The sequence below is a fragment of the Anoplophora glabripennis genome, unplaced genomic scaffold (assembly GCF_000390285.2).
Source record: "Anoplophora glabripennis isolate ALB-LARVAE unplaced genomic scaffold, Agla_2.0 scaffold333, whole genome shotgun sequence".
In the NCBI taxonomy this organism is placed as follows: domain Eukaryota; kingdom Metazoa; phylum Arthropoda; class Insecta; order Coleoptera; family Cerambycidae; genus Anoplophora; species Anoplophora glabripennis.
In genome coordinates this window covers 271,977-293,340 of record NW_019416412.1, presented here as the reverse complement: position 1 = coordinate 293,340, position 21,364 = coordinate 271,977, and the positions used below count along the sequence as shown (strand labels likewise).

Genomic DNA, 21,364 nt, shown 5'->3' with positions numbered 1-21,364 from the left:
ATTACGTAAACAAATATGCTAATCTTGAATTACCAACCGAATATATAATAAAATATGACATCATATGGACCACAGGCTGTTACTTCGAAAACAAAAACATTCGAAGAAAGTGTGTAGAAAGTAAAAGTAGCTTGGCCTACTTACTCTTGCAATTTCTTGGAATTGGCTATTAAATATTACAAACTGGAGGAGTTGGGCAATTTCACTTTTTTGACATGATCAATATCGCTTTCTTATGTCCACTCGGAGGGAAATATAATGAATGATGTAAATTAGTATTAAAAGTTTAAATGTCTACACAATTATATTTAGGTAGGTGTCTATAATAATTAATCGAAAAAGAAAGTCGATTGACTTATAAAAGAACTTTAGTGGTAATAGAATTTAATTAAATAATATCTTTACAAATAGATGTTTATATCCCGGGCAACAGCAATTTTACATATTTTGTTGTTTCAGAAATGAAGTACACCGTTGCCTTAGCGGTAATTCTATTTCTGCATAGCACGCAGGGCGAAGACAAACACTGGTCGTGGAATGGCGACAACAATGATCAAATCGCTCAACAACCTGATCAGAAAGAATTGAATAATTTTGAGGAATATCAGCCTTCTGCCAGTGAATACGTAGAAAGCCCAGTGCAACTTAACGAAACCGACGTCGAGAAAGTCGTGGACGAAATTTTAACTTCCACCAGGCAGGGTAGGGCTCTGGATGGATTTGGAGAAGTCTATAGCGATCCAACAATCCAAGACGCTCTACAAAAAGGCGATGATGGAGAAGCAAGGAACATTATCAAGGAGAAGTTGTGCTCACTAGGTCTTATGCAGGTAGGATATTGAAACAAGATAATAAAAGAGCTTCGCCAAATCTTTAAATTCTAATAATTCCAATTCAATAACCTTCCTAAGATATTTTTAAATCTTCTTTGGTCACTTGTAGATTTAAATCATTGTTTTCTGTAACTTATCATCTTCATTTCCTAACAAAAGCTAGAATTGAATTAACGTTTTGCAGTTCATTCTCGAAATAAATCTATTAACCCTCTAGCTACTATCGTATCTACACCAAGAACTTGTTGCATATTATTCCCGACGATAATTGTGTTACTGAATTTATCAATTTATTTGTATTCCAGTGTGATGAACACATAGAAGGAAAACGTCCATTCATCGCTCCCGAAGAACTCGTCTACGCACAACCCGTGGCGATAAACCCCGTGGGCAAACCTATCCCAACCATTCCTGTGAAAGGAGTCAGGGGAGGTTACGGCCCACCCCAACCTGTACACTACCCATCCCGCCCAGGAGGACCACCCGGAAAATTCGGACCACCGCTAAATAAATTTGGTCCACAAGGCAAACCACCTCGTCGCCACTATGGCCCTCCAGGACCTCCAAGTAAACCATTTTATGGCAAACCAACCCTTAACGGAGAATATTTCGAAGGGCCTGAGTATCTGTCGAAACCTCCAGGTTTTGCACCAGGGGATTTCATCCCACCCCTTGCTCCTGAAGGCCCTTACAAATTCGAACAAGGTGCTTTCCAGACGGGACATCATAAAGATAAAAGAGTTGAAATAACAGTCAACGCTCAAGGCGGTGCAGCTACAGCTAGCGGAGCATCAACTGCTGGACCTGGAGCAGGTCTTTTAGAGCACGTCCACCATCATTACCATCATAATCTCAATGGAGAAAAGAATCCAATACCGATTGCAGCTGCTGCAGTTTCATCCGCCTCAGAATCATTATCAAATTCCTTCGGTAGCAACTCGGGATCCTTTGGTGGCAGTTTAGGATCATTTGGAGGTAGTTCAGGATCATTTGGAGGAAGTTCAGGATCATTTGGTGGCAGTTCAGGATCGTTTGGAGGTGTTTCAGGTTCATTTGGAGGCAACTCAGGATCCTTTGAAGGCAATTCAGAATCCTTTAGTAAACCAGATTTCATCCCAATTTCTTCAGGAAACTTTGGTGGCAATTTCGATAGTCCCGGCAGCGGTTTTACCATTGGAGGAACATCAGGAGCATTTGGACCAACAGTAGGAGGTTTAACTGGTAGTTCCTATGGAGGTCAAAGCATAGCAAACTATGGAGGATCCTCTTCATTTGGCGTTAATTCCTTCGATTCCATTAAACCAGTGTCAGAAAACTTTGGAACGTCAATAGGTTCCTATGGTTCCTCAGGATTGTACAAGAAGGAACTTAACGTCAATTCCATTAACAATAACTACCTTCAATCTAACTATGCTGACAAGTATCAAGGAGTCGAATCTGCTAGAACCGAAAACTTCGATTGCATTTGTGTACCCTACAACCAATGCCCTTCTCATGACATTATCGGTCGTAAAGATGATCTGTACTTACCTCTAGATCCCAGAAGCTTGAAGAGTGATATAGAAGCTGCCGTTGAAGAAGAGAGAGTTATTACAGATGGAAATGGTACTATGACAATTGTAAGGATTCCAAAAGGAGCGAATTTCAACGCGACGGACAGCCAGACGACAGATACGGAAGGAAAGAAAATCAGCAAACGCGAAGCACCTAATGATAAGACAACGGAGAATACCAGTGCCAAACCTGAAGCTGTAAGTATTTTTAATTTTTTTAGGAACTTGATAACCATGGAATTTATGAATTGAGTAAATATTTCATATATACATCAGCTAATATATTCCATAGTTGTTTTTTAAAACTAATTATACTAAAGTATTAACCTTTAACTTGATGTGATGTTATGTTATGAACTAACAATGGATATTTAACGTAATTTAAAGATTAACAAAAGAAAATTATTTATTTTGTGCCTGTATTGACAAAAGCTATGTTCGTAGAGAATTGTGAGGAAAAATCTGGCACTAAATAAGAATGAAAAATAGGTTACCATTTAATTACTTTACGAACAAAGTCAAATATACTATAAAACCATGCAATTCGCTTTGACTACGGCAAAAAAGAAATAAAGGTGACTAGTTAGCATCCGACTAAAGAAACCACAAATACAACTTCCCTGTGCCCTACTATACTTGTATGACATGTTACCACCGCCTCTTTGACTAAATCACTAAGCGAGCTACTGTAGATAACAAAGGTCCTTCCTCCAGGTGATGGTTTAGGTAAATTAAGACCAGTATTAGTAAACACGGTGAAATTTTTGCAGCGCCAATACGGATCTCTTGACATGAAGAAAATCAAACCCACTTTAGGCATTTCCTTTGGCTTACCCCAACAAGGAGGCGGTGGATATCCCATCAATCCTTACGGTCCCAATCCCCACGTCAATCCTTACAATGGCGCCATCGGAGGCGCGGGTATAAACCTAGGGCTGGTTTCTGTAAATCCCTTGGTATCCATTCAAGTTACAAAAGACGATTATGGTAACAAAGAGATAAAACCATTCGTCAATTTGCACGTCACTCCAAATAACTATCTTGTTCATAAGTTTGAAGACCTTTTATCTTATAAAAAGGCAGTCATATTTAATAAACATAAACACTATCATATCCACAAGGGCCATCGCCCTTATCACTACCATACTCATCATCCTTCCCATCATTATCCTCACGAATCGTATCAGGATCATCACCCTAGCCATGTCGAATACGATGGTCCGTCTTTTCCTCCAGGTCCTGTATTTGATCATGGAAACTATGATTACGATCAAGGCCACCATTCTTATCCAGATCATCAATATCCTGAACACGGTTCCTATTTCGATGACCCATTGAATTATGGAGGTACTTTCGATGGAGATATAGACTATAAAAATTCCTTCTATGTACGAGATTCCCGAAATAATTCAGATTATGTTGCTGGTAACAATTTATTACACCAATACCAGCAACAGTACGACAATGGTCAAAACTTATATGGAAATTTAAATGGTAACGACAATGATCTAGATTACGGACAAAGTACGAACGATTTCGAGTACAGTTCTCATAGCAATTCAAGGCGTGGTAAAAGCTTAAGAGTTTCATCCCCTTCCAATCCGATAAAATTCCCTTCTAGTAGAAAGAAACGAGACGTTACGCAAGACCAGACAGTAAAAAGCAAAATTACTAAGGTAGAGTATCCCGAACTTTACTTCGCCTTTCTTTCATAGCACCTTGAAATAATTCTACATTCTTCTTTTCTCTAGCGTCAGTTTAGTGGAGCATTTGGTCGTCCTCAAACCTGCGGACCGAGACATGTTTGCTGCAGGAAACCTTATCGCCCTCAAGTACCACAATCGGCAAACCGCCAATGTGGTTCAAGACATGCTCAAGGTATCAACGGACGTATCAAGAACCCAGTTTATGTCGATGGAGATAGTGAATTTGGGGAATACCCTTGGCAAGTGGCCATCTTGAAAAAGGATCCTAAAGAAAGTGTTTACGTCTGTGGAGGCACTTTGATTGATCCTCTTCATGTGATAACTGCTGCACATTGCGTAAAAACGTAAGTAAAATACAGTATTTATCACAACTGTAAAATTAAACCTTAAATTACGTTTTCTTACTTTATTTCTTGCCCTTCCGACTTGTAGATTCATTTACATTTGTTACAGTTACACTGGTTTCGACTTACGAGTTCGTCTGGGAGAATGGGATGTAAACCACGACGTCGAATTTTACCCTTACATCGAACGCGATATTCAGTCGGTCCATGTCCACCCAGAATTCTATGCCGGTACCCTCTACAACGACATTGCCATCCTGCGAATGGACAAGCCAGTAGACTGGTCCAAACACCCTCACATCAGCCCCGCGTGTCTTCCCCAACTCCACGATGACTACACCGGTACCCGTTGCTGGACTACCGGATGGGGTAAAGACGCTTTTGGTGACTACGGAAAATACCAAAACATCCTCAAAGAGGTGGACGTACCAGTAGTCAACCACGCAGTATGTCAAAGACAGCTTCAGCAGACTAGGCTTGGGTATGACTTTAAACTTCACCCAGGCTTCATCTGTGCTGGAGGAGAGGAGGGAAAAGATGCTTGTAAAGGAGATGGAGGCGGTCCTATGGTTTGTGAACGTGGAGGCAGCTGGCAAGTCGTTGGTGTCGTCAGCTGGGGTATTGGCTGTGGACAAGTTGGCGTGCCAGGAGTCTATGTTAAAGTGGCTCACTATCTCGACTGGATAAAACAAATCACCCAGAGATATTGATACCTCCGTACATAAAAACTAGTATCACGAAAAGAGGAGAATTTTAAATAGTAACTCTTCCTCTGTGGTAGCCAAATAACAAGAACGTTTTTAGTATATTCATTTTAAGAGATTGTGTGTACGGCAATATTTGCTAATGACTTTTGACTGAAGTTATTAGGTTATATTTTATTTATGTCATTTAGAATAAGCCTAACTTATTTTTGTAAATAATAAGCACTATTTTAATTTTATTATATTCTTGTTGTGATAGTAGACTCGGAGCATTTAGTAGACCAAGCTTGTAAAAAGCATATTTGTTATCTACTATTTGTACTTAGAAATAAAAAAATATAAAAGAAACTTCCTTTTATTTGCTCTATTGAAGAAGTAAAACTATAGCTTATAATATAAAATATGTATATTTCGCTAAATACAGCATTCATATAATACCAGTGCCAGCTTCAAAAAAGTTGCCCTAAGGTGTATCATATTTTAACGTCTGAAAAAAATTAAAAAATTGCAAATGGCAAATACAGTGTTTTTGATAAAAACTAAATTAAAAGATATGAAATAATCACGATTAATTATAATATTAATACAATCACCTTCCAAAACAGTCGAAGCTCTTGAACATCCGGTCTACTTCTGACCCAATGACCTCTCATGAAAGACTGTATCTTTAATGCTGCAAAATCCTTTGTCCATATGAGACGGAAGGGATAACGTGGTCTCGGACTAAAACAAAAGCTTTTACAGGTTGCTCTATGCCAGTTACGCAAGAATTTAGCCATTACTGTTGATCTAAATAGTCTTGCACCCACTGCATGTCGAATATATAAGTCCAGTTGGATTCCCTTTCGGGATGATTTGGATTCCGGTTATATAAAACTTCACTCAAATAATCCAGCCCATTTAAAGTACCATTAGGATGCTTAAAATGTATGAATTTCATTTTGCTACTAAGAAATGTATCGGAAAAATATTTTGTAATAGGCACTTGATGAATATTTCAAAATAAAATTATAATATGGACGAAACAACAAAATAACATTCAAATACGAAAAAACAAGTTAAAGAATTTCAAATACATATATATAATAAATCAGCATTAAACAATGTACTATAATTTCTTCTGACATGTTTATCGTTACATCAAGATATTGAAAAAAATTATGTACATACAGTAAAGCTATTATCCTCTTTCACTTTCAACAGCATTTCTATTAAGGCTCGTTTCAGTGATGGAAATACGGTTTCATTTAGATACTCCACCTCTGGATCTATAATGCAAATTTGTAGAATAGAATTATAATTATTAAAAATGTGTCGTCAATACTTGACACAGCTTTTTCTAAATCTCTCTTTTTTATGTATTCCTCGGTTTCCTGTTTATCAATAACATCATCCTCTAGCATTACGCGCCATAATTCTGTCTTTGATTCCGAAGTAAATTTTGAATCTGAAAGCATTCTCTTAACGTCGGTTGTATTCGTTAAATTCATACTAGTGTTATCAAGTATCACAATCACAGACAAAGGAAACAACTCGCTGTGGGCAACAGCTCGCAGTGATAAAAAATTAGAAACGTACTAAAAAATGACAACTGTATTTGACATAGAGTACCTTACATGAATTTGTTAACCACTCTATGTGATGAATTGTCGTCATTTGGTCGCAAATGAGCATTGGTTAATATCTACCGTTCAACAGAAATGCCCTATCTGTGACAGTATATTAGACCATGGAGCGAGCATCTTTAATAATACTGTTCTATTGTACAAAAATTATAACCTAACGTTTTATATACAATATTTTATTTTTAAATAACAAGAATCACTTTATAATGCCCTATAAGTACATTGGTCGGACTACAGATTTTAAAGGCAAGACGCTATGGGAAATTGTGGGGAATTTAAAGAATTTTGGAATTGGTAGAATAATTACAAGAGGAATGTATGAACGCTACCCCGAGCCATCATATTTTAAGATACTGAAAGTAGAAACATTGCCCAATCCGGAGACGGTTTCATTCGACGTAAGTACTTGAAAAAGTAAGTGGATATACAAACTAATTTATGAATTATTTTAGAACGTTCGCAAAGTGCGAGTTTGGGTGGAAAAAACTTTTCGTGGCAAGGTATTTCCTAGTCCAATCATTATGGAATCAGCAACTTACAAAGCAGACTATAGACTCATTCCTAAAGACGAAGAGGAAAAGTTTTGCAAAACGGTTGTGAAGGATGAAACCAAAATTTTCCCCAAATACTTCGAATTTCCGCCAGTCATGAAAGAATTAATTTTAAGAGATATGAAAGCTGAGGGAAGTGACGCCACTGATGAGCTCAAACTGGAAATTGTTTATAATAGAATAAGCAGGAAAACAAAATATAGGATTACCGAAGATGGTGAAAAGCCAAACGTTGAAATAGTTATGGGACTCGGTAAACCTGCCGCGCCTAGTTTGTATGAAGGAGTAAAATTATAATTTTTTTTATGTATTTGTAGTTAAATTAATATAATTAAGTCGTTCAAATATTTGAATACTTTGATCCCGACGGAGTGAAAATCCTGAAATTTGCATTTAAAAAAATTTTATTGTGTTCTAAACTGCATCAGTTTTTGTGTCGTTTCTGATTTATTTATTTAAAAATGGCCTGATGTGTGTGTATTAAAAAAAGGGCAGTATCGGTATATTTAAATTTTATTTACAATTACAGAAAAGTATTCACTATTTTCACCTCGAAAATCCTTTTTATTATTACGTAAATTTCATAATCATTAAAAATACAAATACGCAGTAAAATTCTTCGTCTTCGCTATTTTTTTGTGAAGAAACTCATTAAAGTTGCCTGGTTTTTCACGGGTTTCTTCTTATCCGCAGCTTTTGATTTTATAATCGGTTTTTCTTCCTTTTTCTCTTGCTTCACTGGTTCAGGTTCTACATTTTCATCTTCCGAAGCAGTTTCATACACGTATTCTGTCTTTGTAACTATAAAAAAAATTTAAATTTTATAAAAACTTCCATAACAAATTACTGGACGTGTAGTATAAATTTTTATACTACGACAGTAACAAGAATGGTTAAACGTTAAAAAATTGGAATTCTTTTCTTTGCTCCACAATGCAAAATCTTTCAAAATCAAGAAATTAAATGTTGGCAGTCAGTTTAATAACGGATTCTTACCAATGAAGCCCTCTTCATCTTCGTAATTTCTTGTGACGGCTTTTCTCCTTTTATTTTTAGGCACGATTGGTTTCTGCACGACTGGCGAAGGTATTCGTTCAGGTTCTTCATCGGACCTCTCTATGATGTCTTCATCGTTGTCTTTTTCGAACATATCTAAAAATGTCGTTAATTTCTTCTACACTAATGCAAACAATTAAAGGGTCAAAAGGGTTAAGGGACTGTAATTAGGTGAAAAATGGTCGTATCGGGAATTAAAAAAAAATCTAAGATCCTAGATTTTAGATCTTTCGGTTTGAAAATTTTTAAGAGCTACGGTTATCATGCAATTTTAAGAAATAGCGTGACAAAAAAATTTTGCAATTTTTTTTTTCGGAGTCCACATAAAAAATTTTTTCAGCTAAGCCAGACCATGGACCAGACAGCTTCTTTATTTAAGCAACATTAAACGATACTTTTTATTGTGAAACCCGACATAAATCTTTTCTAAATATATGAAAATGTTGAAAAAAAAAATACATGAAAAAATTAAGTCTCAACTCAGTGATATAAAATTTTTTTTTATTATTTTTGAAAGACAAATTTAATGCACAATATTCTTCAAGTTTTGACACTTATGTTTAAAAAAAAATGGTAGGTAAAGAAAAATCCCAGTAACTAACAAACTAAATACAAAAAATATTTACCATCACTATCGGAACTGTTCCTCTCTATTATCCTTTTCCTCTTCTTTGAGGGCAATTCCCTACTTTTATCCCTCCGCCTTTTATTTGCCTTCTTCGGTTTCTCTTGACTATTATTCTTTCTTTCTCCATTCTTAACTGTATGATCTTTTTTCGACACTTTACTTTCCTCCTTAATTGTTACGAGTTCCTCACTGGAATCGTCTATAACATCCCAAATTTCTTCTTTAGAACTAGTTTGAATTTCAGCATTACTAGAACTACTTTCGATTTTTATTTTATCTTTTTTATTGCTCTCTTTCGACGATTTTAATGCACCGTTATTAAGAAATCCTGACAGACCTCTGGGTTTATCAGCAGGTTTATTCGGTTTAGAAACGGAACCCTTACCATTTTTGGGTTTCGATGCGGCTGCTTTAAATAAATCTGCTATCGCCCCTGAAGCTTTACTCTACAAATTGATTAAAATTAATTAGTAAAGATTTATTGAATTCTAAGTACCAACCTTTTGTTCAGTCTTAGGAGATACTGTTGACTTTTCTGACGATGCACTTGCTTCAACCTTCGGTACGAAGAAGGAAGATTTTCCTTTAAGAATAGGAGGAGCCGGAGAAGGCAATTTTCTAAATTTCAGTGTACGTTTAGTACAGTTTTTACTCACAATCGAACCATGTCTGTGTAAAAAACGTTAGGAATAATACAGGGTTCTGAATGCAAATCGTTGTTACTTACAGTGCTGTTTCTCTTATTTTAGTCGAATTAAACATATCCACAAGAGCGATAATATTAAAGTCCACATTTTTGTTTTTCTGAACGCTATAAATTACTTCACACAGGTTAGCCTCAAATATGTTCTTCTTTTCTTTTAAATCAACCTCTTTAACCATAAAAACACCTTTTCTTGCGTTCTCTTTCAGTGTTCCCGATACAACATATGTAACTGCTAGTTCGTCTGGCTTCAACTTTCGTTGGTCTTCAACATATTTGGAAATTAAATTGCGTGAATTATGAATAGAAACACCAAGATCTGCTGCCAGAGAAGATACAGTTACCTGAAAATGTATAACATACGAGATTAATTTAACCAAAATTTACTACTCACAATTTTATCATCATCTTGGATTAATTCTTGTATTTTCTGAAAATATATTTCTTGTGTTGCACTGTCCATGCTAACAATATCTTGTTTATTCAATTAACTCCAAAATATATTTTTATGTTGTATATTTCTTTTCCTCATATTTGACAGTTGACGTTTAATAGAATGAAAAATACCGCCATAAAGTCCCCACCGCATTTTGTTTCTAAGCATGTTTTAATGATGCAACCATGAACGACCTGTGTTAATTTCTATGACGTCATAATTTTTTTAAACGCATTTCTCTTGAAAAGTATGATAAAAAATATAATCTGGTAAGTTTCGTTAAATTTAAATAATGCCAGTTATTGAAAACACGATGAGAAAACGTTAATTTATTTTGAATTTATAAACAGAGGTATTTTTTCTTAAAATTTTAAGAAAACATTCATCTGAATATTAAAACATCAACCTTCAAAGCATTGATAGTGTATTACTGGTTGACTATTACACAAGAAGAAAGTAATGTTTAAACTACCGTAGATATAGTGGCCACATTAGCATTTTGTAGAATTATTATTTTTTCATGTAATCTAGTCTTATCGACGAGAGCCGGATAATTATTTTTTGGTTTTAAATAACTGTTAGTCGTTTTAAAACTTACCAGATATCTACTTAAATATGTTACTATTTTCAAAAATAAGAATTTTTCCATGAAATTGAATTTAAAGTGTATTTATGAACAAAAATCGAATCAACTGTACATAAATATAGAGATTGTAAAATTTAAGACCTACTTAAAAGTTCTTAACTTGCGATTTAAATCCTGCTACGAAAATGTGTAGGTATATTCGCGAGGAGTTGAAAGTCAAGTTATTATTTATTATTAAAACGAATGAAATAAAATTCTTCACTCCGTTATCCAGTCACGTTTAGATATAAATCTTGCTGGCAATTTTTAAGTTGTTAGCTTTCTTGCTGTTTCAAAGCCAGTACTTAAAAAAAATGGTTAGTTAAGTAGGTAACAAAGCAAACACATTTTTGACGCTAAAGAATACGCACACTGACAAAAATTGTGGAACTTTACATGAACTTTTTACATTTTTGCATGGTTTTTATGCAGAAAAGAATGTCAGAATTGTAGCTTATTATTTAAGTTATTTACATATCCACTTTTCTTACTGTTTTACTTTCACTTATTCTGATTTCAGTACAAATGTTCTCAGAATCCTTAAAATGTTCAAAAAAACAAGTGGTTTTTTGTTCCACTAAAGACTAAAGAACTCTTTTTTTTTTTGTTAAAATGAAGAAATTAGAAATCCATCTAGATTTTATGCAGCGGTGCATGTAAAACTATTTAGAACGACCAAATAAATTAATTGCTGTACATACATGGCTTTTTGAAATGATCTTTAATTGCAGATAGAATGACACAGCTAAATATCTAAGCTTATTATAGTCTTAAATGTCTATTTATAGCTGAAATAGATTACGAGACACAAGTTCAGTGGAAATTCAGGTCGATATTTCATGCGGTTGAACTCGGTCCAGAAAAATTATGCACAATGCGTTCTATCTTGAGCTCAGAACGAAGCCTGCAAGTTATATTTCCGCCAAGCATAGTTCACTGAGCTTTCCACTTTCAGTGCAAATCATTTTCACTATGTATGGATAAGAACTCCGATAACGATAACTGAGCAATAAAATAAACATTGCAATTCCTGAGCAGATATTGAGTGAATTATTGCTTAAGCTTTTATAGTAACAGAAATTTAAGCAAGATACGAAAAAGATTTTTCTTTGACAAGTCTGTACATCGGTATTTCGAGTTAGTCTTGTTTTGATTGTTTCCCTTGCTTTATGTGAGCATCCCAACCTTCCTAAGTATGATCCCATTTCATGTAAATACTTCATATAAAATGTTTTTTTCTTTTTCTAAGGCGCGAATCTTGGCAAATCTTCAGCTTTTTGGTGTTCAACATTTCGCATTCGAAGCATCACAGCATTAAATAATAAAATATCTTCTTAATATCAATTAAACAAACCTGAATTTACAAAATACCTTTTGCAGAATCACTCATTTAATTTACATAACAAAATAATTTCCATGATATTTACATATAAATAGAAAATTTATATTTAATAATAATACGGTAGTGATAATTATTTCTAAGTATTCTTATATGGTAATCATGTAATATTTCCAGCCGATTATATCATAGGTAAACTTTTTGCATCACTTAACATTAAACTTACATATGCATCACTTAAGAGACCTCATTTAATTTACTCCTGCTAACCCAGTTAATGAGAATAAGAAACCAAGACATGAAGTTATACGAATAATGCTAATTTTTTTGAATATTTTATTTCGAATGTTATTGTCGAGTGTAATTTATCGCTATAACGCTGCAGCAGCGGGCATTTAAGGATGTATACAGTTAAATTGTTAATAAACATAGTCGTCACAGGGTAATGAAATTTAAGTCAATGGTACACCGTTAATAATTTAATGTTAATTGTGAATTAAGTGAGAATTGAAAAATAAAGTACCTAACTGTAAAATTGAAAAAACTTTTAAGATGTCACGTTATAACACTTTTCTAATTATAAAAATTGTTTTTATGGGAATTTAAAGTACGAAAGACAGAAAACACTTGAATCTACCGTTTTCTTTGATTTTCATAGGTAAAAGATAGTTTTTTCATTCCATCATTGACACTATAGAGTATAGGGGAAGATTCTCAAATGTGGTATAAAATTGAAATAGGGGATAGGAAATGTTATTTTAAACAAAAGGTTCCCTTCAAACACGTGTTTGAAAATGTTAATAAAAAAGTTACAGGGTGATACAGGTCTAAGAATAAAATTTATTACATTTTTTTTTCATTAAACTCCTCTAAAAACCAAAGAAACGCTACGCTAATGCTTGTGGCACTCTTTAGTTTCGAGGAATGGACATGTAGGCCGATATAGTTATGCACCGACAGTCTTCAGCTATAATACTCCCAAAATTTTACATTGTCTTTGACAATCTGCTTTTCGTGTATCTGGGTTCATTCATCTAATTAATTGGAGTAAATAATCGTAAACAGTTATACTTTGTTGATTTGTCTATTGCTGAGATAATTCGAATAGTTCGCGGTTATCGTTTCAGTGAATCACTATGTGGCTGTGAGAATGTCTTTGAAGAGCAGAAAGCGTGGTATTTTTTCGGAGCATCATCGATTTATTTCCAATTGTGACCGTAATTGGGCAATTATTCAGAAAATGGAAATGTACCTTATCTAAATAATTTTGATAGCAAAACAGATTGACCGTATTTTAAAGCTTTTTCTCAATTACTTAGAAATTGTCTCCTTCGTGTTATGTTGTATATTCCGACTTCAATATTCCTTCAAAGTTTTTCACTTATTCAAATTATTTGTTAATAAATTTCTCTGTACATATTACTAAATAAATCCTTTTGTTGATTGTATGGGACAATGCTCGTCATCACCGACGTCGACGTTTAAAAATATAACCGAGAAACAAATCTGCTTGATTCAGCTAAAATAAGGTTAATTGTGGCACAGTAATTTAATAGTTTTAGCGTTGCAATATACAATTTTGGCTATTTGCAATAGAATTTCCAATATGTGCATTTTAATGTTTACATTTGGATTTGTACTTTTTCTCATAGAAATGTTCATAGACTATGAACATTTTTGATCAAAAAGAAGGCATCTGAAGGGCTGAATTGAGTTAGGTGATAAAATAGTTACAAATTGCCGCAGTTAATTAATTTAATTTTGTATTAAATATAATAACTGAAAAAGTTTTGACTAAATTAAACTGATTTTATCAGAAATCACACTTCAGAGTTTTAAAATTCCTCCTAAAACTTTTGGTTATGCTTCCTAAAACGCTAACAAAAGAAAATTTTAATAAATCTTGTTATATTTACGACTGGTCAATCAATTTTCAAAAATTAATTTTATTACGACACATCTCCAATTAAATTCAATATTACTCGTCCAGATCGGCTACCTAATATGACCAAAACTCGTTAAGTTATTAAGGATTACGCAAGCATAAGATTAAGTTGTCAAAATAATGACCAATTACTGTCGGTACGATGTCCAAGTCATGCCAGGATCATTAAAGACTAAAGCGGATTCCTTGGCATCCGATTTTATCTGCAATTGGTAAACAAAGAGAATTGTGTCGGGCGAATATTGTTGTTATAAAAAAAATCTAGTGAATTAGATAAGGAATTAAGAAACGTTAGAATTTTTGGATTGAAATATTATGTGTATAATGAAATTCTGATGCAATAGATTTAAATAAGATGCTAACAGATAACATTTTTTAAATACACATTTATATTCTCTCCTTGGTAACACTCTTGTAGACTGTATATTTTTATTGATGGCGATCCTTTCCAAATAAAAATTATTTAAATTAATGCAGATTGTAAACAAGCAACAAAAATGTTAACAAATTTAAAGATCTGCAGTTGAAGACACATTCTAATTGATGATTCAATTAGCATCCACAAATTACTGCAATTATGTCTTATTTTGGAGTTTTTTTTTATTGTATTTTAAATGTTAATTTTATTTATACAAAACGATCTTACTTATATACTGGGCGCACATTGGAGTCGTAACCAGCAACCAATAAAATAAATTAATGCCTAAAGATGAAAAAGACATACTTAATCTAAAAGTACGAGTATTTAAATCATTTGTTAGAAATGTTTCAGGAATGGATTGTCCACGTCAAAATAATAAGAAAAAACTCAACTGCTGTTATGCCATGTTGCGATTTTCCGGACTCACCCTGTATGTGTATTTGAGACATTTTTAACGCAACATTTGTCGTATCATTGCTAACAGCTACAAATAGTCAGTCGACTGAAAGTAAACAATTACTTTTAGTAATTGCTTTTTGTAGATGTAATTTTGACACTAAACATGAAGATACTGTAAACAAACCTTAATATACAATTTATGAATAGAATTCATTCATTTCAAGTCCTTTCACATTTTAAATGAAAGAACAATTGTTAAGCTTACAAAAGCACATAGTACGTAGTACAATTATACTCTAATTTGAAAATGAATTGGAAAAACACTTGTCAACTATTTAACAAGAAACAAAACAGTCACTGCGGTCTTGGTGATCTGATACGAGTAGTCTATGTTTAGTTGTGTACTTCCTTTTGTAGTACCTACTCGGTGAGTTGTCTAACGCAACCTACATACTTGCTACAAGTTGTAAATAAATGACAGAACCAAGTAACCAAGTCGACCGTATACATTACAGAGAAAGAGAGAAAAACAGAGAGCAATATTTATTCGTGGAAGAAAAAAGTTAATAATATACAAGGTGTCCCAATATTCCGCGTATAAGGAACATAATATTTGAGTAATTTTGGATAAAAGTACAAAGCTGTTGCTTTTATTAGTAATCTAATATCTTCTGTATCTTGAAAATACAATAAATTTTTTTGTATATATGTTATTTCGACCTTTGACGTATCTTGTTCCCTTGAACTAATATGCCCTTGCAATTATTTCTCTGCGTTGACAGAAGTTCCAATCTATCTGCACATAAAAACGCATCAATATCTATGATTCAATGAAGCTGCTGCGTTTCAGAAGAATATGGTTTCTCCTGTTTGCTTTGCAAAAAGTTTTGTTAATAGACTATTAAAAGACCAATTATTACAGCCATCACTCCATTCAATGAGTTCAATAACTTTTACCTACCAATAGTTCCTCCGTCTCGTCTTGCTTTAAGTCAAAATATTCAGGAACTCAGAAATAGAGACGATAATATCCACAAGAAAATCCTGTTTACGGACGAAACCGCTTTTAAAAGAAGGGATATTTTTAATTCACTTAATGAACATGTATATTGTAATGAAAATCCGCATGGAAACTGTAAAAAATGATTCCAACAAGTATTTAAGGTTAATGTTTGGGTTAGTATTATACCCTGTGGTCCTGTTATATTACCTGCTACATTGCACGCAGGAAATTACTTGGAATTTCTCCAAACGAGATTACCTTATCTGCCTGAAGAGTTACCAATAACGAATGAATACGACTTTCATGCATGATGGGGCTCTCCTCATTTTGCCTTATCGGTAAGACAATACTTAGATGAGCACTACCCTAACAGGTGGATAGGTAGAGGAAATAATGCCCTTTTAAAATAGCCGTCTCGATCTCCGGACCTAAACCCATGTCATTATTTCCTTTGGGGAGGACCACAGTTTATAGCTTTTCAGTAAATACAGAAACGAATTATGGGAAATAATACAGAATGAAATTAATGTTATGAGAGGTAATGCACAATTATTGGATAAAATTCATTTTAATTTCCTAAGAAAAAAATTAATGCCTGCGTTCAAGAACAAGGAAAGCACACGTAAGATTATTTTAATGTGATTACAAATATCAATTTAGATTTATTTAAAATGTTACTTTCTTGTATTATTAGTTGATATTGATTTTTTGATTTATTGATTGATAATACTAAGACTAAAACATGTGTAGTTAATTTTGTTTTCTTTAAGTGAAGTTTTTTCATTATTATTCACTGCTTTGAGGCTGCAGTTATAAATTATTATTAATTTGTGCCTATATTTAATGTATAAAAAATGCCAATTTTACTCGAAATCCATAAACGACATCAAAATTTTGTAAAAGGCAAAAAATCTTCTAAAATAGTGCTAATTTTTAAAAATATAAATTTTGTCGTTCCTGGCTTAAACATAAAAATGTTACGGGATAGCCAGTGGCGCACAGGCACTAGAAAGAGAATATCCATATGTATTCTCACCAAATTCTTTATTTACATTGCCCTTATATAAAAAAATATGTGTACCAAATTTGAAGTTTCTAAGAAATATAGTATTCACATTATTTGATTAAAACTAGGTTATCTATTCTATATTTAGAAGGCTATATCTCAGTAGGCGTGCACTTTTGTATATAGGTAAGTTAGGCTAAATAGTCTTATATTCATCCAAGGAACCTGTGGTCAAGCGTTGTCCATCCTTTTCAGGGACACTCTATATATATCTAATGTCAGAGTGATAAACGCAAGAAGAAAAATACTTTACCGTTTACCGCCCTTATTCCTTATTTACGTTGTTCCGACAGTGAAATTAAAATTTTCATTAGTATGATAACGTGCGCCCAATAAATTTCAAATTCTGAATGCACAACATAAAAAAGTACATAAATAATAACAAAACGGTAAATATAATACACCAGCGTTAAGAAAATAAGAACTACAATTTCGTCATAATTTATATTCACCGAAAAAAATATATATTTAGAACAATGTACTGTTTTTTTATTTCCGGAATATATTTATATGCGTAGCTGACTAGAATTCCTGCAACGGATTTGAATTACATAGAACACGTGTTCAGGTTCCTGATCAAGTATTCTATATTACGCTGAAACAGAGTAAGTAGTAGTAGTAGTAGTACAAAATATACTAGATATTAAAAAAACTAAATACAGAGGACATCTGTTTGATTAAAAGTTATATGACAAGGCCTTAAATGAAATAATATTAACAAAAACTGTTACGATTTATATTGTCTTATACTGGGCGTTAAGTTTTTAGGTCGCGACACTGATAGTTCTTCGATTCTCTTATTGTTGTCATTTCAGACGAGAAAATGTTATCTACTCTCCATTCTCAGCCATTATATTAGCTCATTCACATCGTGAATATATAATTACATATTAATTAATTATAACACACCATTACCCAGTACACGACCAGCCTGATATAATACATTTTACGGTACAAGTACAGTTTCCAACACAGCCTAGCACGCAAATCATAGAATAAGGCGATTTTTGTTATAAATATTCATTAGTTCTGCACCGATATTTTAGTTCATTTAAGAGTATTGCACCTGTTCGGTTTGCTTCCGGAAAATTGAAGGCCTCACTCCCGATACCATGAAGAGATAATTGGAGTTTACGCGCAACATGTTTATGGTCAAGATAAAGTTAATTGTTGGTTGTCTGACCGTAAACCAATATCGGAAGTAACAACACATTATTACTATACCGAATAAATAAAAATGATTATTCGATCTACATCAGTTAATTGTAAGGAGTACGCTATCATTAATTCCTGAGAAAATGGTGGCTAATGAAACACTTTTGAATAGTGGTACGATTCAGGTATCTGTCCCGGCATTTTTTTAGATTTTTAAGGAAAGCCCATAGACCAGGGCGGATCTGTTTTGAGGCAATAATTTTTTAAAAATATTTTAATTGCTCCGAGGGCATTCTAATTTTGGTGAAAAAAACTTTAGAGGATAATAAGGCAACATACCAAATTTCATTAAAATCGGTTAGATAGTTTTCGCCAAAAAAAAATTTGAAAAAAATTTTGAAAAAAATTTGCAAATTTTCAAAATTTTTTCGCATAGGCTACATCGATAAATCAGCGAAAAAGCTGCTGCTAAAAGTGACCCAAAACACGAAAAGTGGGGGAGGGGGCTTTCGCTCCGAGACTGAATTCGGAGGTTCAAAATGCGAAGGTACGAAAAAAATTGCATTATCTCGGCTTCTAATGGACCAATTTCGATCTTCTTTTTAATCCGATGTCTCGCGAGCCAAGGAATTCGAATATCGTAATGCCAACTGTCTAATTTACACATATTTTGTTTAAATAAAGTTTATTATTTATGCATTAAATACATATACTGTATATTTTACCCTATAACTTGTACAATTTTTCAATGAAAAAATTTGTTTACGTATATATTTCAACACTCTGAATTTGAATGTATTTAGTTATAATTATTACAATTATTTAAATCATTTTTGTTTAAACAGATTAAAACAAAATTTTTTTTAAAATAAAAAAAAGAGTGTTAAGTTTAAAAATTTACTGTGGCCTTCCTAATCAACCGATTTCAATTTTTCAAAAACCATTTGAAAGGTTGAGCGGTTCTTTCTATGTGAAAAAATTTTCAAATATCTAGATTCTTTATTTGAGGCTGTGAAACATTTTCAAAATTCGAAAAAATTTTTTCAAAAAATTATTTTGGGAAAACTATAGAACCGAGTTTTTTTACCAAAATTAGAATGCCCTCAAAGCAATTAAAATATTTTTAAAAAATTATCCAAAAAAAAAACTTATTTTGACTTTTTTCATCAATTATTGCCATTTTGCAACATTGGTAATAAATTTAAACATTTCTAACACAGTGTATTATGCAAAATTCAATTCTGGAACTTTTTTCCCCTTCAATATTCTTCCGAAATGCATAGGTTCCAAGATATAAGTAAAAAAATCAGATAAAATAGTTTTTTTTTTAATTTTTTAACATTTTTACAATTTTGAAAATGTTTCGTATCTGCCTTTAGATTGCAAGCCAGAACCGTATTACTTTTTTCTTAAGGAAACCAATTTTTTTATTTGAAAATTAATATTTCTATTCGCTGCTTACTTATAAATTGTGAGGATTTATATTCAGAAAATGTTATGTTTAATTAATTAATTTGTTTTTGTAACTTTTACATTCAAAGTCAAATAAAAGAACCAAAAAAACTCATCTCTGTAATAGATCTATTAAGGGAAAAAATAATTATCTTGAATTTTGTGTGTATAGTATAATAAAATGGAAATAAGTGAAGAAATAACTTTGAAATAATTAATTTTCTGCACTTATTTTTACAACTTGCCAAATTAATATACTGTTATTCTTAAAAGTAACGAACTTTTATAACAATAGAATATGTTAATTTGGCTGTCCGTTATAGCTCCAAAATCGTTCTAATTATAACTTAAATGTGTCTATGCAGCAGAAAATCGTACCTGAAAGGTCACATTATGATTTAAATAGTGGGAAAATCCTGCCAGACAAAGACGAATTAGTCTGCGTCTGCTTTTTTTCCCAACGATTATAATTATATTAATACATTCATTTATGAATAAAAAAATGAATCTCTCACAAAAAAAATGGAAAGGTGGTTGAATTTGACATTTGTATAATTATTATTCATTCATCCATTTTTATACTGATTCCCATTTGCGTCACATTTAAATTTTTTATAGAGAAAGAATTATAAAATATTTTAATTGAAAATTATTTATCCAAATCTTTAAGAGATGTTTTGTTACTTTTAGTAACTTTTTTACAGTAAACCCCCCCGAAACCCCTTTTCTATTTCCGACGCCACTGCTTAACTTTTGATCAATGACGGCTACCACTTTAATTTTCGTGAACTGTTCCCAATTTTGATAAATGCTACTTAAAAACTGAATTGTACTGTCTTCAGTGGTTCAATAGAGACTTATGAATCGTTTGTCAAGAAATTCTACCCTTTTTTTTTGTTTCTTCTTAACGAAAATCACTGGGGTGTTCTTTCCAAATTCACTTTTTTATCAAAACCTCTATCGCTATATTAAATTTGTTTACAGCGTCAATCTGACCCATATACCCCGAGCATAACGGTTAACAGCTGCCCGAGAAATGAGTCGTCATTTGACATTGCGTTTAATGAAAATTAAAATACTTCTGATAACATCTATTGGTGACTTATCGCTCGTGCATCAGCATCCAATTGAGAATTAATGTGCCATAGTTTATCTTAATCTGCTGCCTCATTTGTGGCCACTTGGGACTCATTGTTGGGAACAAACGAATGGTTTTTCAATTAACAAAAAGCTTCTCCGAAGAATACACTGGTGCATCTTTGAGTGAATCTGGATCGTTGTACAGTTACAGCTTCGATAAACAACTTTAAAATTATGTGGAATACTTTCGGGCGAGGAATTGTGTCTTTGTAAGAAAAAAATGTTCCAAGAGAAAAAAATTGAATATCTATTAATAGCATATTTCTCGTATGGGTACACTTTTGTGTGTATAATGAACTGGTTGGAAAAAGTCATATATGGTTTACAGAAAGTGGACGAATCTAGTGCTGATCTTTGTACAAAAGATAGAAGATTGATTTTTAAAGGAAGAAGATATTTAATCAGTAAATAATACGTATTCTTATGTAAAATCGAATATTTTTTCCTTTATTTACTCAATGCCTGCATTTTAAATATTTGCTATTTATCTATTTATTTCCGTTTATTAAACTAGAATTAAAATAAATTACCTCGGCAACATAATTAAGGTTGAAATAAATGAATTTACAGTTTTCATTAATTCGACATTTTCGTGAATGGCAATTAAACAAGCGGTTTATTTCTTTCATTATATTTGAGACTTCAGAAATGTGAAAGTTAAATTGATGTAAAATACTGAC

The 21,364-nt window shown here is 32.8% G+C and overlaps 4 protein-coding genes across 4 annotated transcripts; 2 read left to right on the top strand and 2 right to left on the bottom strand.

Moving 5' to 3' along the window:
* Positions 1 to 461: 461 nt before the first annotated feature.
* LOC108913237 lies at positions 462 to 5,400 on the top strand. The gene is made up of 6 exons (XM_018718756.2): positions 462 to 830; positions 1,139 to 1,790; positions 1,923 to 2,584; positions 3,157 to 4,062; positions 4,138 to 4,436; positions 4,546 to 5,400. The coding sequence occupies exons 1-6, from the start codon at positions 462 to 464 to the stop codon at positions 5,144 to 5,146; spliced, it is 3,489 nt and encodes a 1,162-aa protein (XP_018574272.1). The 3' UTR covers positions 5,147 to 5,400.
* A 203-nt stretch (positions 5,401 to 5,603) lies between these two features.
* Positions 5,604 to 6,543, bottom strand: LOC108913236 (IQ domain-containing protein K-like). Its single transcript, XM_018718755.1, has 5 exons — positions 6,465 to 6,543; positions 6,311 to 6,408; positions 5,923 to 6,059; positions 5,734 to 5,863; positions 5,604 to 5,627 (listed from the first exon to the last, which is right to left on the bottom strand). Exons 1-5 carry the CDS (start codon positions 6,541 to 6,543, stop codon positions 5,604 to 5,606), a joined length of 468 nt encoding a protein of 155 aa, XP_018574271.1.
* A 367-nt stretch (positions 6,544 to 6,910) lies between these two features.
* LOC108913255 lies at positions 6,911 to 7,661 on the top strand. The gene is made up of 2 exons (XM_018718778.1): positions 6,911 to 7,163; positions 7,218 to 7,661. Exons 1-2 carry the CDS (start codon positions 6,972 to 6,974, stop codon positions 7,611 to 7,613), a joined length of 588 nt encoding a protein of 195 aa, XP_018574294.1. The 5' UTR covers positions 6,911 to 6,971; the 3' UTR covers positions 7,614 to 7,661.
* A 154-nt stretch (positions 7,662 to 7,815) lies between these two features.
* LOC108913256 (DNA polymerase delta subunit 3) lies at positions 7,816 to 10,255 on the bottom strand. The gene is made up of 6 exons (XM_018718779.1): positions 10,098 to 10,255; positions 9,728 to 10,047; positions 9,501 to 9,669; positions 8,999 to 9,446; positions 8,313 to 8,468; positions 7,816 to 8,117 (listed from the first exon to the last, which is right to left on the bottom strand). Exons 1-6 carry the CDS (start codon positions 10,164 to 10,166, stop codon positions 7,945 to 7,947), a joined length of 1,335 nt encoding a protein of 444 aa, XP_018574295.1. The 5' UTR covers positions 10,167 to 10,255; the 3' UTR covers positions 7,816 to 7,944.
* Between the last annotated feature and the right edge of the window lie 11,109 nt (positions 10,256 to 21,364).